The sequence below is a fragment of the Phalangium opilio genome, unplaced genomic scaffold (genome assembly GCF_054372755.1).
Source record: "Phalangium opilio isolate 3A_F unplaced genomic scaffold, DU_Popi_V2 ptg000031l_1, whole genome shotgun sequence".
NCBI lineage: Eukaryota > Metazoa > Arthropoda > Arachnida > Opiliones > Phalangiidae > Phalangium > Phalangium opilio.
The window spans coordinates 13,799,975-13,817,717 of NW_028324158.1; the positions used below are offsets into that span (position 1 = coordinate 13,799,975).

General features: G+C 34.0%; 2 protein-coding genes and 2 non-coding genes across 10 annotated transcripts in view; 3 read left to right on the forward strand and 1 right to left on the reverse strand.

Annotated features, from left to right (window-relative positions):
• The window catches only part of LOC149690800 (uncharacterized), a 40,284-nt gene extending 27,456 nt beyond the window's left edge, over window positions 1-12,828 (reverse strand). For 2 of the 3 annotated variants that reach the window (XM_089870574.1, XM_089870573.1), the window contains exon 1: window positions 12,368-12,827. The gene's annotated coding sequence lies outside the window, so the exon portion shown is untranslated. Of the gene's footprint in view, window positions 1-12,367 lie in introns of all 3 variants that reach the window. The other variant, XM_089870575.1, reaches the window with a different exon arrangement.
• Window positions 1-17,647, forward strand: part of LOC149690799 (UPF0462 protein C4orf33-like) — a 45,469-nt gene extending 27,822 nt beyond the window's left edge. For 2 of the 5 annotated variants that reach the window (XM_089870753.1, XM_089870752.1), the window contains exons 3-8: window positions 14,836-14,904; window positions 15,574-15,758; window positions 16,785-16,842; window positions 16,904-16,955; window positions 17,021-17,211; window positions 17,296-17,647. In XM_089870753.1, the coding sequence (XP_089726879.1) occupies window positions 15,575-15,758; window positions 16,785-16,842; window positions 16,904-16,955; window positions 17,021-17,211; window positions 17,296-17,407 (597 nt within the window). In that variant the 5' untranslated portion in view covers window positions 14,836-14,904; window position 15,574 and the 3' untranslated portion in view covers window positions 17,408-17,647. Of the gene's footprint in view, window positions 1-11,464; window positions 12,078-13,012; window positions 14,772-14,835; window positions 14,905-15,214; window positions 15,339-15,573; window positions 15,759-16,784; window positions 16,843-16,903; window positions 16,956-17,020; window positions 17,212-17,295 lie in introns of those variants that run through there. The other 3 variants (XM_089870749.1, XM_089870750.1, XM_089870751.1) reach the window with 3 other exon arrangements.
• On the forward strand, window positions 5,622-5,694 carry TRNAV-CAC (transfer RNA valine (anticodon CAC)). The gene has a single exon. It is a non-coding gene; the product is annotated as a tRNA-Val (tRNA).
• TRNAV-CAC (transfer RNA valine (anticodon CAC)) lies at window positions 5,898-5,970 on the forward strand. The gene has a single exon. It is a non-coding gene; the product is annotated as a tRNA-Val (tRNA).
• Window positions 17,648-17,743: the final 96 nt, after the last annotated feature.

Consider the following 17,743-nt stretch of genomic DNA (forward strand, 5'->3'; position numbering starts at 1 on the left):
CTCTGAGCCACGGAGAAATATATTTCCTGCCCCCCGCGGTATTCTGGGGGACTCGCGTATGAATACTGGCACCGAGCGACAAGCCCCGACCAAATTGCATGTAACGGATACGAATGCGCAGTGTAAATATAGTTCACGCGGCGTGAAGTCGTAAGCTAGCCGCCCGCTAGCCTCTTAAGCCCGGGACGGGAGTCGGGAGTCGGGACTCGGGAGACGGCTTTTTAAGTTTTGTGTTAGGGTAGTTTAGAAAAAAAAAATAAAATGTCCATACAAGGCCAAGGGTTAAGCGTTTCGTCAATTATTGACAAGTATGAAAACGACACTTTCTTCACAACAGACAGATCTGGAAAAAGGAATGATATAATTCAATATTTAGTTAAAAATGAAAAACTGGATCCTATTTTAAAGGCTATGTGGGAACAATTTCACGTTTTGAAGGATCAATTTCAAGACTCTAAACGCGAAGATTCAGGAAACTATTCGGGCTTCCAGTACTCTTTTTACCAATGGATTACTAACTAAACAATACTTGCGTTATCACTTAAAAACTTAACGCGACTTAGTTAAGAGCACAACAGTACGATTTTCAGTCGTCTGCACTCTGTAGCAGGAAAAATAAGGTTTCGTCATCTATGGCGAAAAATATTTGAGCATCCCAGAGATCCTCGAACGCTGAACTATTTTGCAGAAAGATAACGTCATAAAGGAGAGCGCTGATTGGTCGGCCAAAAGCGCCAGAGAGAAAACGAGAATTTGCTTCGTAAATATCATAACACACGCTGCGGAAGGCTTTCTCTCCCTAGAGTCCCTCACTTTTTATCCTATTTATTTTTGTTAATACACACGTAAAATTTGGGTTACCCATATTAGGGATTTTAATAATTTAAAAGAAACGTTTTAGGCTTGGAGCCAATTTTGATGCAAGGAGTAAAGGCGTGAAAAATCTTATGTTTTCTACAAAGCAACGTACGAATTACTATACAATTAAAAATAACTTTATTTTCAGGAAACAATTTAATCCGTACAGCATCGTGATTGTATTAATAATTATAATGAAATTATTGTTTGTTACCATTCATTTTATTTTTTTTTTTAAACGCCAATTTAGCATCTTCGCTGGAAGGTACGTTTAGCTTTTAAAATGACTCTATAGGTGTTAAGGGACTAGAGGATAAAGGTAATTAAGGAAAATCCCATCGCGTGTGTCATTATTTTTAAAACTGCAGATGTGTTTTGGTATAATTATCGTAGATAAGATGGTTGAGAAAGATATTTTTTGTTGAAATATTAGTACTCAACCTGGAATTTTGTTTTAAATTCTTTTTATTCAATTTTGATAATTTATAATAACTTTTATAGTTATTGTCTCAACCATCCTATCTAGTACACACCCGGAAACATCTTCACTATTAATTAAAGCTTTGCGGAACATTTTTGGCGTTACTATACTAGTTTTAACAATAGGATGAATTCGGGTTGCTTTGCTATTTTTGTATATTTTTCCCCCTTCAAGCTATAATAGGCGTCAGGCGTATACTGGGACAACGCCTATGTATTGAAACCATTTCGGAACACGGTGTTACGCGGTCAGTTTGGTCAAAGCTAAGGATTATTTCAATGGAAGATGTGGGTATTGAAGCGTGTTTCGGGTTTTTTTTTAGGATGGGCGGGTTAGAGTTCGGATATCCGTTAATCACTCAAAAGATTCTAGTTAGGTTAGAGTCATCGTTTAAAATAATAATTTATGAAAATGATACTTGACATTTACGCTTAAACAATTGCACCGATTGACACCAAAATTTAACCGTATGTTCAACGTAATGTACTTTACGTTCGTTTAAAATTTCAAACCATTTGTGTAATAATTGCTTAGGTTATTATTATTATCATATCACCTAATCCTCGCTATGGTTCTTAAAACCGCTAGGAAAATATCTGACAAACACTTAATCCCAAGTTAGCGTTTGAAACAATACACTCTCGAAACATCTCCCGCTAAAATTAATTATTTCCCGCCTATTTCATTAGTATTCTGACTAGAAGAGAGACTACGTGACAAAGCCGCTGTAATCCTACATACCAAACATCAACAAACATAAGCCGAAGCATGTGTAGTGGTAGTTGTTGAAATTTCCCCTTAGTGAATATGAATACGGAATAGCCTGTAAATTCAATGAACCCAGAATCCCGTTTGCCTGAACTACCACTGGAGTTCTTCTAAAGAAGCCAGCCTGAAGGGACAAAAATTCAATAATTCAAATAGAACCAAACATCAATGCGATTGATAAATCAAGGGAAATTTCATATATATATTGATCAATGCTGGTCGTGCTTTTGAACAATCAATCCATTTAAGGGAACGTCATCGTTTACGTCACAAAATTTCAAAGACCTCGTGCTATATAGCGTGATCTTTGTGTCCAGGGTCATACTATAGATAGAGGACACTACAGATTGGGGGAAATCATATACCTATGCCGATCGCGTATTCGTGGTGGTATTGATTTCAAATTTCAGTATAGCTTGTACAAACACCGTGTCATTTATAACCAACCACCGACGCAAAAGCAAATGTTTGTACCTACGTACTTCAATGAAAGAGATCGTGAAAGAACTTAAGATTTGTTGAATTAAGGTTTTTACTTTAAGTTATGGGTTTCTGATTATACTTCGCAATTCTTTCTAAAGGTATCTTCTATTTCTATATAGGCAATGTAATTGGATATATGTTTTAGACATCCCACGTCGTATGTTCGTTCGCCTGTAACTTGGATGGAATTCTAATCAAATATTTATCGAATAATCTCCGCTGTATCGTTTTATTTTTACTTTATTTGGGGGGAACCTTTGTATTAGGGTGTGGTGCGTTGAATAATAGGGAAGGGTTAGAACGGTAGAACTATCTTCAAATTTAATTTGAAAAATTGCTCGTAAATGTTCTCGGAGTTGATGTAAATTGAACCTTGAACTTTCTACGTGGATTTCTTTATACACGTTTTAAGACAATCAGTTTAAATTGATTTATATATTAGTTTTAATTAGCGTTTACGTAAGTTTTATTTAAGTTTAACGATGTTAGATGTACGGGGTTGGTTCAGCTGATTTAAAATCCTTCAAAAAAGCTTTATTTTTAATATTTTAAATTTAGAAAAATTCACAATCTATAAAAATCCAAAAATAATTTTTTTTTTTTTTCATTTTGAAAAGACTCGCTTTCCCATATGACCTCGCGAACTTTGAATACAGTTACATATCTTCTGAACTTTAAGTATCTCATCGGTTCAATAGAAAGCGCCCGTAGGTTCGTGATTTTTTTTTATTATTATTGATGGATGACATGTTCAAAACTTTTTCATTAAAGATCCAATTGAAAGGAGATAAAAATAGAATTTTTATAGATATTTGAAGTTTTGAACCAAAAAAAAGGCACCCAAAATTTTTGGGTAGTTTGTCTTTCTTACGACAAAGGAGGTACTATATTAATAATTCATAGACGCTTATAAACATAAGGTCTGCAGTTCTTTTGTGTTAGGGCTAAAATACATTTTTTTTTTTCCATGGGAATCTCTTTTACACCCCTCTGCGGTTTGTCTGGTACATTTCCGGAGAAATTTTTTTTTTTTTTTTTTTTTTAGGTTTGGTGTTTTGTTTTTGACACCCCTAGCTAATGAACTTTTGCGCCTTCTTTTGCTATGCCCATAACACTCATAAACTTTGTTTAATTTTGTCTTTAACATCAAAATCAGTTAATCAATTATTCATTTATAATAGCGTTTTTATTGATAAGGAAAATACAGTAAATTTTAAAACTTTCCCAAGAGATTATGGGAATGTTAAGGAATTTGATTTGAAAATGTTCCCAAATGGTTTTGGGAAAATCAGGGAATTTCAATTATTGCCCAAACTTTCGTTCAGAGAAAAAAAAGAAAATTTAATAGTTAATTAAATAAATAGGAATTTAAAATTATTTTACTTAAAAAATTCAGATAATATCAAGTTACGTTTAAAAGAAAAATATGCCGTATTTTTTTACTTCTTTTATGTTGAAATCTGAGATCAGAGTTTCGGCCAATTACCCTCGTAAATTCCCATCCCCCTTCTCCAAAAAATAAGTAAATAATCACAAAATTCTTTAGGGCTAACTTTTCGCATGGCAGACGCCCATAATGGATACAACCCATATTATAAAAACTTTAGTCCAACTATACCGCGAGAAACGTCGAATCGGAAGTTTTTCTTAAGACTTAAGTTATAGAATTGATGACGACATATTGATCATTGAACAGATGATACCACCGACCAGGGATATAGGGGGTGGTGGTGTGTGGGTAACTTTACGTGACTTCCGAATTGCGGTCACAAATCTAGGAACGATCATTTGGGCGGAACGATATACGTTTACAGATGTCTGTAGACACCCTCAATCGAAACCAAGCTCAGGCTGCGTGGTTATATACCTATTTTCATTTGACAGTGATATAGAAGGCTAAGAGAATACTGACCGATTGCGAGGTTTAATGACAAGAGAAATGGGAGGTCGATTAATCCAGCTGATTTATAGAGATTGAACTCTCTATACGTTGACCCCAAACGGCTAACTTCGAGGAAATAACAGACTATATAACTGTTGAGTAATGTCTTACCGAAGTCACATGGAATATTTTTTATTGAATTCAAAAGCTATTTAGAGATTTAAGCTCTCTCATTGACAAACGGCTAACGTCAAGGAATTAACGGCCAAAATACTGTCAAGTGACCAATGGGTAGGGCTCTCCTAGTCCTACAACACGTGACACACTAAAATTTCAGGGATATTTTTAATTGCTAAAAACCAAATTTAATAATTTCTATAATTTCCTCATCAAAATTATAAATAACAAACCATAACATAACGGTAGTGGGTAACTTTACGAGTGGGATTTTTATTTCCCTGTTTAGTGTGGGACTGGGATCTTCCCATGAATAAATTTTTTGAACTCGGTTAAATACGAAATCAGGTTTTTAGTTTAACCGAGCTAGTTTAAAATACGAGTATAAAATAATAAAAATTAAAGAATTCAAGTAAAAAAATATTTAAAAAAAAATTAAAATGTAAAAAAAAGCGAGCTTTAATTTCCGGAAACGAGTTGAAATTTATAACAGGAATGTCGTTAGATCTTTCGTTAGACAACGTGAAATATTTCTTCTTGTTTCTCATAGACGTACGCCAGCTAGCGTTAAAACTGGGTTTAAGACACACATTACCACATTACTAGGCGCTTTTTTTCGTTATCTAGAATTTAAGAAATTCTACAGGGCCGGTAGGCCCTTGTAGATATGACTTGATACTCTTTTGTAACGTTAAAGCAAAATTCACATGCTTTTACCAATTTTCCTATGGAGATTAACATGGGTTTTTTCGTGATATTTAACCACCTCTAACTGAAAAACTAGAGCGAAGTTACTCTTCGGAATACTCTTAATTTAACAATTAAGTATTCAGGGTGTGCGATCGGCTAGTCTAATCAGAAACAATTAAGTCTAAGTATGTTAATTTTAGTTATTTACAAGTACGGCTTTGACCATCGTGATTGGACATAATAATAATTAGCTAGATCTCTTGGAAAACTCAGTGTTACTACGTATCTGTAGTGTGGTGGTTATCACGTCCGCTTCACACGCGGAAGGTCCCAGGTTCGAGCCCTGGTAGATACATCTATTGACCATCGTGATTGGACATAAGAATTAGCTAGATCTCTTGGAAAACTCAGTGCTAGCACGTATCTGTAGTGTGGTGGTTATCACGCCCGCTTCACACGCGGAAGGTTCCAGGTTCAAGCCCTGGTAGATGCATGTTTTGACCATCGTGATTGGGCAAAAGAATTAGCTAGATCTCTTGGAAAACTCAGTATTACCACGTATCTATGGTGTAGTGGTTATCACGTCCGCTTCACACGCGGAAAGTCCCAGGTTCGAGCCCAGGTAGATACATGTTTTAACCATCGTGATTGGACATAATAATTAGTTCGATCTCTTGGAAAACTTAGACTTACCACGTGTCTGTGGTGTAGTGGTTATAATAAATATTTAACAATTATTTCACTTCACTTGGTTTAATAATGTGATACCTATAGGTCGCGTACTTTTTCCCTACTTTTAAAACCATTAAACTAAGTAATATTAGAAGTTCAACAGATTGTCTAAAAAAGATGTTAAAAGCCACTGTAAATGGTGCATAAATGCCTAATATTTCCTTAATACTTGCAAATAATATTAGTAAATTGCGTGAATTGATCATAGAAATGGGGTTAAAGTACACCCTAAATGATGTCTTTTTTGGCACTGGAAAAAACAGCATATATGGTGTTTGAATGCACCATTATATTTTAGAGTGCAAATGTATGACGGTAAAGCAAACATAATTATTCAAAATTTAATTACATTAAGACTGAAGTGACAGATATTATATAAAAACGTCTTGGTTTGAACCAAGGCCGAAAAAACAAACGATATGTGTGAGGTTTATCAATTGACTGAAGTTTCAGATATTGAAATTTTTTTCTAGTTCTTTTTATCCACTCAATCCTTAATCAATATTTAATTCAATCAACTGATTTTACTGTTAATCGATCTAGTCCCTCTAAATTAATTGAAAAAATTACATATCTACGCTTTTTCAAGAACAATTAATTTCATGATAAAATGTTTTCGGAAAATGTAATTGTTCTTGAAAAAGCGTAGATATGTAATTTTTTCAATATATTCAAGTTCTTTCGTTGTAGACTTGTTTTAAGATTTACAAATTTGGAAATTTACTCGTAATAATGGGATGAGAAGAAAAAAATCTCTTTGTTTAAGAAAATGAAAGATAACAATAAAACGCCCAGCGTGATATTCGTGAAATATATGGAATATGGAATAAGAAAGAACCCGATCTGGATCTGGTGACCCATAAACGCTTATTATTAACTTTCCAAAATATCTTTAATAACAATCAATATTTAATAACGTTATTAACAGTCGTTTTTCGAATAATTAAACTTTATTCTCAAAGGGAGGGTGAATTAACTGTGAATTTTTCTAAAGAGAATTATAATAATTGGAATAGAAACAGTGCCCAACAATTTCGATCATAGGCAGGAATGCATACAGCTACTAGGAATCATTTTAGTCAACAATATATCCCATGTACAAAGGATATGAATTGCAGGGTTTTTGTAATTTCTCTGTTATATCAAGGTTATTACTACTATAAATTTCAAAGTACTTTTTCGCTGGTCCTTTTTGAGAATTACAAATATCCGCGAATATTTCTTCCGAAATATATTTTGTTTTACTATAGGATCATTGGGAATGGATGATCATTAGAGATTCTGTGATTTTCATTTATTTTTTATCGTGTATGCCGTTTAGCATCGAATGTTTAGCGTCACGCAAGATTGGTCAAGCGGCTAGTTAAGGCCGGACCTTCACTTTAAAAAACGAGAATATAATATACTTCCCGGCTAGCTAGCTAGCTAGTATACTCATTTGCAGTACCCACTATACGCTATTGCGGTTTAAATAGATCTCCAAAAAAAGAGACATTTTTTGAATTCAAAAAAAAAAAGAATATTTTATGTAACTCGAAACCTCCATAGTATTTCCTCGGATGAGGTTTTCTATTCCAAATAGAGAAAAAGAAGACAACCCGTACTTGCATAGTTTGAAATTAATTGGGCATTAAGTTAAATTTTTTGGAGTTAGTTATTACTTAAATCATTTTTGGAATGTTAATTTGCACGGGGTGTTTAGTTTTAAGGGTAATTTGATATTTTTACGCGCTAAAATATATATATATATTTTAAATTTATTTTCTTAACCTTTATAGTCGGTAATGTAATAAAAATGATTGAATAGAATTAGGACTAAATTAGGAAGGTTCCCCATTGGTTTAAATTACATCGCTTGAACACTACGAAATTAAGAACCCATATACATCCTGAGAACATTTGATATCGTGTTTTTCCATCCCTTTATTCTCGGTTTGGTAAAATGTATCGCCGTGCAAAACGTTAAGAAGGCTATCGTATGTTCTCGTGTCTTAAATACGTTCTTGACAGCTCGCAAACTAGATGTATTAGGGCTAACTTGGTTCTATCTCGCTCCTCCTCGTAAAAGGAAGTTCTTTAGGGTTTCCTGTACACTTTTTGACTGACAGTTAAGCCTTGGCTGTAGCAGACTATATTTGACTCATTGACTAGGAGGCTGTTAAGGCATTTGCCGGTCATTATATCTTCTAAAACGAGAGAGAGCTGGAAGGAAACTAAGGGGGACACCACACAATAATAAGGATCAAATTTTTACCGCATTCGTGACATAACCGGTATTATGGATTGTGTCTACACGTATATGGGAAAGGAATTTCAAAGTCCCTTATATATACCCTCTCTTAGTTTCGCTTCTAAGGAAATTCATAAAAGTGATAGTGAAATATGAAGATTTAACTCTTTCAATCATAGTCTTCAATGTTTAGGTAAAAATTATCGTAGAAATTATATTTTCCATTCAAAATTCATTTCCCATAGAACCACCTCGCTGAACTTCGGTCCTTTTATATGCTTTAATAATGTTTCACCAGGGATAGATTTAATTTTAGAAGTAGGAATAGAGAACAGAGTAATCTGGGCGCGCGTCAAAGTCCCGGACCCCCTTCCACGGGACGGGGGGGGGGTTATGAAAGAAGAGGCGGGTCATAGCGACAGAGGTAAAAAGGAATTACGTATTTTTCGCCGTTCCCGTCAGCAACGTCATCAAAACGTAGTTGAAGTGAACAGCCAATAAGATAATTTCAAATTTTCGTTACGTGTTGGAGGGAGGGGCTCTATACTGGGCCATTATGAGTCGGACTGAAGTAAATACTAACCGACCGTTCTCCATTCCCACTTCTAAAATTAAATTAAATCTATCCCTGGTTTCACATTGCCTTTAAAATTCCACAAAACGAAAAATTACTTTAGGGCCTGACGGCTGAAATCGAGCTACCTTTCAAAAAAAAAAAAAAAGAATTACTTAAAATATTTTTTTACTTATCACATTACTTTGCGGGTATCAATAACATGTAGTTGTATTGAAAAGCAAACCACGCAGCCAGCGGTAGCAGCTGGGACCACCATACATCCACATATACATATATATTTAATCATTAAATTAGCATAGAAGAAGATTCGGTTCCAAGGGCTCAAAGGCAAATGCCTAAAACTAAAGTGTGTATAGAACAAAGCGCTCGGCAAAATGGCTTCCATTGCTTTTTGAAAAAAAAAAAATATTCGCGCTAAATTGACCTTGTATTGTTTAACGGAGAAAGCAAGCTGCACGTGATATCATTCCTATATCTAAGGATACAATTTAGTTTGACATTAAATACAAAGATATATTTTATAAGGGGTTAGTATCGACAGTGCTGCAAACTAGGGTTGTCAGTGGGTTTTTTCTTTTTTCCGGTGAAACAATAAAGCTCGGGTTTTGTTACCATACGCGACTTCTCAAGACCAGTTTTAGCAAAAATTAAAAAAATAAAACGATTAGAGTGTATACGTTTGTATCTTGTCACTAGTATTTAAGGCAAAATTTATACATTTTTCAATGTTATATTAGAGTCAAGTGATTAGGTTTCTTTTCACAATTACTTAAACTTAATTTAATATATCTTCGATATGGGATTTAGAGTCAAGAGACGTTGTTAATACCCAGGTATATTGTCACTAAGCCTAAACGGGTAAATCACCTACTTCGAAGGGAATTTTTTTAGTCTAAAAATTAGTTTTCCCATAATGAAAATTATTATTAATTATAAACTAATTATTGTTCATTGGAGATAAGCCTGAAACTTTTGTATCATTACGTTTTCAACCGCCTAATGAGGAGCGTGTTCCCGAATACAATTTTTCGATTTTTAGTAAAACCGTTGTGCAAAACTAAAACGGTGGGAAATTGGAGCCTTTTTTGTTATATTATAATCAATACTAATCAATATTTGTTTGTTGCTTCGCGTAATCGTGTTAGCTACGTTCGCTAACGTTTTTTTATTGAATTTTTGAGAGTTTGTTGACGTTTAACAACTGTTGTTTCAAAATATTTTAGTTGAACAAAAATGGATTAGTCGTTTTTAATCCCGTTCACTGAGGTTATGACCTCTTAAACTTGGACAACGACGACTAATTTGGGGAAAACCCATGTAGTACATTTTAAACACTAAAATGTTATTAACCCCTCGGCTCATTAGACTACTACCTTTAAATTATCATACGGTCCAACAATTTTTCACACAATATAAAAAATTGGCCAAAAAAAATTAAAAATATAGCGTTGAGTAGGATAGGTATTTACAAGTAATATAAATAAATTTAAGTATAAAATCCATTCCATAGACTAGGCCTAGCCTTAAAAACTAAATTTGAAACGGTTCAGTAAATTACAATCTTGGAAATAACTCGAGTGAGTATATTTGAACAGCGGGTATAAGTATTATATTTGATTTGGATATGTTTGTTATTTCATTTATACTTCAATTAAGACTCATGGGTTTTACTTTCATTTGAATTATTTGATTATTAACGCTAGATAACGTAGGACTTTGTTGTGTATCTTCTACTCGTGAAGTATGTTTTTTCTACTTAAAAAAAATCCCAAAAAAAACCGCCCTGTGCACTTCCATGCAACAGCTAACCTAGTTCTTTTGTACACCTAAAAAGGCGTTAGAAATTTTAGAATTTTTGGGCAATTTTTTTTTCTTTTAATTTAAGTACCAACACTGTATGGCCACTATTTTTAGGAAACCCCAGAGGGTTGTTGAACTGACAACTTACTGACTTTTTATTTACTTAAATAAATATATTTAGTTAAATTCGATCGAATATTTTAACAAGATCATCGTTAATAATAAAATTTCTTTGGGATGCCCCTTTCCATTTGATTTGATTTCAAACCTTTCCTCGAGTTCACAAAATTATTTTAGGACCCTCGTTATTTAATTTTTTTTATACATAGAACTTCTCGAGGAAGTAAGTGTAATAGGTTTTTGAATCTTCTTTTTAAAAGAAAATTAGGAAGTTTACAACCGGGATTTGGTGATAGGAAACCGATTTCTTTTTATTGATATAAGGTTTCTATTGTTTATATTGACCTGGGAAATTACGATTATTTTTCTACTAAATCACCTTGTTAATTATTCCGAGTTATTAATAGGCCTAGTAATGTATATATTTAGTTTCCGTGTTGGTTTTTTAACAGAAGTTCATTATTTTTTAATGGTTTTTCAATTTGAAGTATTTTTCACATCGCGTAGTAGTTATTTTAACAATTATCAGATCATCAGATGTAGGTAATTCACCTCCTTAGAAGTGAATCAACAAAATGATTCAAAAATGTAAATTATTTTAGGTAAGGGCGGGGTCATAGCTTCATCGCGAGGTATTAATGCATCGTATACCTTAACTTAAAAGTTCATTCCTTCATTAAAATATATAATCACAACCCTAAACTTCCCACGCTTATAAATAATTTATAATAGCAGCATGACCGTTCCGTATATATAATATAAAATTATTTAATAATACAGCTTACACCATCTGATATTATGCCCTTAACACAATTAAAGCCCGTGCCCTAATTTTTAATTAATACTCATCGTATTAAATTAATTGTTTAATACCAAAAATATTTATTTACTAAACCTAAATTTCAATATTTTATAGCGAGTTAGTTAGACTTTGGCATATTTCCAGTATCAGAAATAATCATTGAAAAAAAAATAAAAAATACGAGTTTTATTAATACTAGAGAATGTGCTCCGCCGGGTGCTGTGCTACGTTTATCAAGTTGAGTTAGGCTTAAATGTGTTAACTATAGTATTTATTGATATTACTAAGTTATTTAATTAACTAGTTAACCGAGTTTAACTCTAATTACGGCGGATAATGACGCGTTTCGTGTTTAATTTCGATTCTGAATTAAATCGGGATGGCAAACACGCCAAGGCTTAAGTTAATAGAGTTTTTGAAAAATAATACATACAAAAAGAAAATTTATTTGATACCCATTTTATCATTGGTTGTAATGTAAGTATTGTTAATTTAATTTTAATCAAAATTACGTTGATTTAATCGCATTTAGTATCATTTACTCGTAAAATTCAATAATAATAATAATATCTATACCCAAATAACTATAAAATACACTAAATTCATATGGAAAACTCGACTAATTTCTGTATTTAATTATGTACCCCTTCCTAGCCCGCAATAACACAATACCCTCTGTCAGCGTGTCACTTATCAAAAAGCAAATATGAAACAACGCGGTAATGACTTAATTACACGTAAAAGATTAAAAAGAAGTCTTATCTTACCCAAATTACGATAAATTCGTCCGTTATTCATTTAGTTTAGTATTTGTCCATAGATATTTGAACCATGACATATCTTCAGATGAGAGATAGTACTTGCAAATCCCTTAAAATTAACACTTCAATGGCTTCGCGTCCGAGAGGGTATCGGAGTTTCAGTAAAAAGTAACGAAATAATTCACAACCCGTCAACAGAATCAACAATCTTTCAAAATACTCCGTTGTTGTTAATTTAAAATTTCAACAACAAAAAAAAACAAACACAGTTTTCACACCTTACAGATAATCTAAACTTTTGGACTATAAACACGCTCGATTTTCTTTGTTCCGTTAACGCGACTGTCAAAATGATTCAGTCATGGCTAGACTGTGGTACTACTTCTGGAAGGGCTTGTTTTAGTCAGAGACACAAAGACCATGTAAAGCTTTACGCGTAACAAAAAAAAAGAATGGTGGCTCAGTAGAGAGCGGCGGCGTTTAGACCCTATCTCCTGGTTTTCAGAATGGATTTCATGGAATGGTTTGGCTGATTTGGTTGGTCTGTCATAGAGGGGAGAGCCCTCTCTCACTGACTAAACTCGGAACCCAGTCTATCGGGTTCCGAAGCGTGCTAGAGTACAGAGTTTTGTGTGCTAGGAAAGCTGCCGCCGCCGTCGCGTCGTTCCCTCAGGTTCGATGCCAGAGGAGAGGAGTATGCCATGGACCGTTTATCGTATCAAGGAATAGAATCTTCAATAGAGACTCTTGGGTCATGGAGGTTCTCAACGTATCCAGGCGGAGTTTGGGGGAGGAGCTAGACTATTATTATTATAGATTATATTTGGGTGGGAAAACTGTCTGATACCGAAACCGGGTTACGAACGAGAGGGTGGACGTAAATGATCTGTATATTACAAGATCAATTGAGTAATGGCAGTACTACGTATGCAAACGTCACACCCTTCTGTCTCTTAGCTCAGTGTCATCCCCCTACTGGGCGCATACAGTAGTCCCTCTTAGAAGAGCGACCAGAGGGAGGGATACACAGTTTACATCCCTCTCTACCGCCACTAGTCTATTGAAGTTTAGAGGCACTGATGAGAGAAGGAATGCGTATGTAGCTCTGTGCAGGAATACAATTTGCAATGGATTGTCGAATTCTATTCCTTGTATGTATGTAATGTCCTTGCGTCACTCGTGCGAATCGAATTTTCCCGCTTGGAATGTATAAATTTGGACAGTGTTTCTTGACTCTTCTACCAAACCCTCTGAGACAACTTTATCTCTTTCTAACAAGTAAAAACTAACATTGACCCTATAATTTAGGACTAGAATTGGATATTTCCGTGCAGTCCTTCTCTCGAGACTGTATCGCCACCTTTCAGTTAAACCGTGAAGTTTAGTGCCGTTTAGCTTTGCCTTAATACTTCAGAAGTTCATACTGACCCCGCCAAATAGGAAACCCAACGACCAATAAATATCTTATCCCTGGGGGGGGGGGGGGTCAAAAGGGTCCTTGTGTACCATGCGCCATTACTTTGGGTACTTTCATCGATTGGGAAATGCGAATTGATATTTATTCAGTTTGAAAGAAAATAAACCTATTTATAGATTATCTTTTGAAAGATGGTGTAAGTTAGAATGATGCCTATTGGAAGTCAGTCAGTCTCTTTCTGTGCCCCTCTTGGGGTATGACTCCCTTCTTTGACCTCTTACCCTCACCTCTCTTAGTTCTCTCTCGAAAATAAGTTTCGTCTCATCTCATTTCCAAAAATATATCTCACACTGGGTTGGTTGTTTGTTCGTCTGGATGTAAACCAGAGATGCATAAAGCTACTGGGACTCATTGCGCACCCTCTCATCACCTTGTTGCCCAAAAATATAAAAGCGTTTTCTTGAGAATACATAGTTAAGTTTTGCTTTCCAAGGTGCTAAGCCAGTAGGATGTAATATTTAGGGCGTCTTTATTTATTCATTTATTTATTAATTTATTTGAAACATAACGAGTCGATGAGTTCACAATAAAATGTTTCAAATAATTTTAAATAATAAAAACAATGAGTTCATATGCAAATGAACGATGATGTGTATCGATGAACTTTTGCGTATGAAATATTGCCTGTAATGGGCTGTAACCCTTTTGATAAATTGATATTTATTCTGTTAAAACAAAAGAATCCCAGGCCAATATCTGTAATATATCACACATATTTTATCAACGATATGATGGAAACTTTGAAAGATATAAAATGTTTTTAAGCTTTATCCTGTGGTAAGGTCTGTGTTGTGCCACGCTACCAAATTGTATAAATACTCAGGGATCTAACGGACTTTAGTCATTTATGACCGTGAAAATAATAGTTGCATAGTTGTAAAACAATAGTTTAAATCGCAATATGGCATCACTTAGAACCATTCCGATTTTTGGGTATTTTCTTTTTTTCTTAATTCTAATTTTTTTAGTTTAATAATTAATTTAATTTCTTTCGTAGCGTATTTCTAGTGATATTAATTGGAGTTTACGGAGCCAATAAGGGAAAAATTAAATATATTTCCACAATGTAAGTATATATAGTTACTATCTTCTGTATTGATTACACGTCAAATACCGTGGATGTTATCGCGTCGCGTACCCTGGAGTGTATCTAGTAAATACTTTTTTATTTAAGTATACAAAATTAATTAGATATAATTTTAAAGACGTATTTAAATTAATTTAAAACTTATTCATTATTTTCAAACGAAGTTTGTGATTACCACTCCAGGGTTTGAATTGTTTTACGCATCCATGTTTTACAATTTTTTATATAGTAGTTAATCTATGCTCTTTAATCTAGACCTATTTATTTAGTATTCCGGTAGAAGCAATAGCGATTGCGACGACATTTTATCTCTAAAAGTATTACGACAAATTTTTTTTAAAATAAATATGACGGCAGTTAGAATTAGTTATGGAGTTGTTAGAACGGTTGAGGATGGATTTATTCAATTGCAGGTTAGTTTTAATTAATAAATTAAAAATGTTTTGTGAATTATTTTTTTTTATTTATTTGTTATTGATGACGTCACGTATTAGATAAGATTCAAGGCTTTAGTTTCGATTTAAAATAGAAACATCATCCTAAACTAGTCATAACACGAACCCGTGGATAGTCTTAAACTGTCTCACTTGGTCTGGTCCTCTGCCTCAACGTTCTTATATTTCGACAAATTTTTGTTTAATTTATCAGTATGGAATTTCGTATTGATTCCACGTGGGACAATAAACCAATTAACGATGACGACATCATAATTTCATTAAAATCCGTCCCCAATGGTGAATCTGTCCTAATTGAAGTCTCGGCGCCTTTTTACCGTAATCCTGGACCTCCACCTGGTCCACCCGGTCCATTCTTCAAGCTTTGGGATTATGAAGGTTTTCCTTTTTAAAATTTCTCTCTTATTTATATACATGTAGCTTTATGTGGCCGTATTTATTCCTGGGAATTCATACCAATTGACTATATGGTCTGATGGTTTTAGAAATTTAGACCGGGTTCAACGTGTTCCGAAATGCGTTACTACGTTACGCTTATACTTTGAATCAGACTATAGCGTGTCTAATGATGTGGAATTTATCTAATAGTGTTTTTGTAATAATTAGAAGTCCATATATGGAAGTAATCAAGTGTGGTTTAGGTTAAAAGAGGGATAGATTTAATTTTAGAAGTAGGGATGGAGAACAGAGTAAGTCCCGGACCCCCTTCCACGGGACAGAGGGGAATGAAAGAAGAGGCGGGTGACGTCATAGCGACAGAGGTAAAAAAGGAATTACGTATTTTTCGCCGTCCCCGTCAGCAACGTCATCAAAACGTAGTTGAAGTGAGCAGCCAATAAAATAATTTAAAATTTTCGTTACGTGTTGGAGGGAGGGGTCTATACTGGGTGGTCTATGAGTTGGACTGAAGTAAATACTAACCGACCGTTCTCCATTCCTACTTCTAAAATTAAATCTATCCATTCCCTGGTTAAACCCTTATAGTTAGGTTCTACTAAAAGTGCAGAGAAACTTAGATTTAATTTAACTTCTAGAATTCTCTACTAACACCCAAATTGTCTAGTAAAACCCATTTTAAAAGATCGATATGACTTCGATTTGTGGACTTTGCACGATACTCAAGATCAATTTGTTTTATTTTTTGGAAATGACTAGATAACCTGAATTTCCGATTCGATTTAGTCTAGAAATTAATTATTATACGTTGTTATTATTACGATTCACCCAAATTTGATTTAAATATGCCACCCCAAAAATATGCAAATTTTAATATGTTTACAGGAAATTATATACGCATTTATTTGTTACCAATTTCCTTTTTTAAGTACCGCTTATTTCCGTTTGAAAATTAACATATTCAAAATATTTAATTGCCTTTTATTATTTTTAATTTTTTTTTATTAGTTGTGGAAGCATTTTTCTTAGGTAAAGATGAGAGATACTTGGAAGTTGAATTGGGACCGTAAGTAATTAGGCCTACGTAATTAAGTACTGAAATCAGTCCTAAGAAATGTATTTCTTAGTTATGGTCACCATTTATTACTACTTCTAAATGGACATCAAAATTGCGTTAAGGTATGGGTAGCGATTAAAAGCTGTTAACTTGCTTATTTATTTAATTATTAATTTATGCGTATTAGCATTCCATACCTTTGAAATATGATAGTCGTATAGACGACGATTTTTGGTGGGGTCAAGCTGTAATCCCAGCTGATTATTTCCCGCCAAATGTGACGTTATTTAATGCCTACGGAATTCATGGCACTGGGGATGACAGAGTTTACAAAGCGCTTTATCCCGCTCCCGAAGGAAAATACGATAAACCAGACTTGTAAACCATTTTCTAAACATTTAACCGTGACCTTTGAACCTAACTTAAATTTTCAAGCGTATTAATGAAATTAACAATTTATAGTCATAGGTTGAACCTCTTCAGGGACATCGAATTTGATCGCATTTTACCTGCAAATCGAAATGCGCGACTGTCGACTTTATGGAAAGACGCGATTGATTCTCCGAAATGTTAAAATTAATATTAAGTGTTAATTTTTTTTAGGAAGTAACCAATATATTGTTTTACGGAACGAAATGTATACCAGATATTTACAAAATTATTTACTTTATTTTCAAAATTAATTAGGATAATTTTAATTATAAATACGGATAATAATATATTTATACAAGTATTTATGTACTCGGATAATTCAACATACTACTACAACAACTACTACTTTGGCTTGGATTGTATTAAATTATAAATATTTGAAGTTGTCCATCTCTTTAGAAACCTCCACCAATTCCTCCGTGACGTCCTCCAATACCACCGCCAATACCACCGCCAATACCACCGCCAATACCACCTC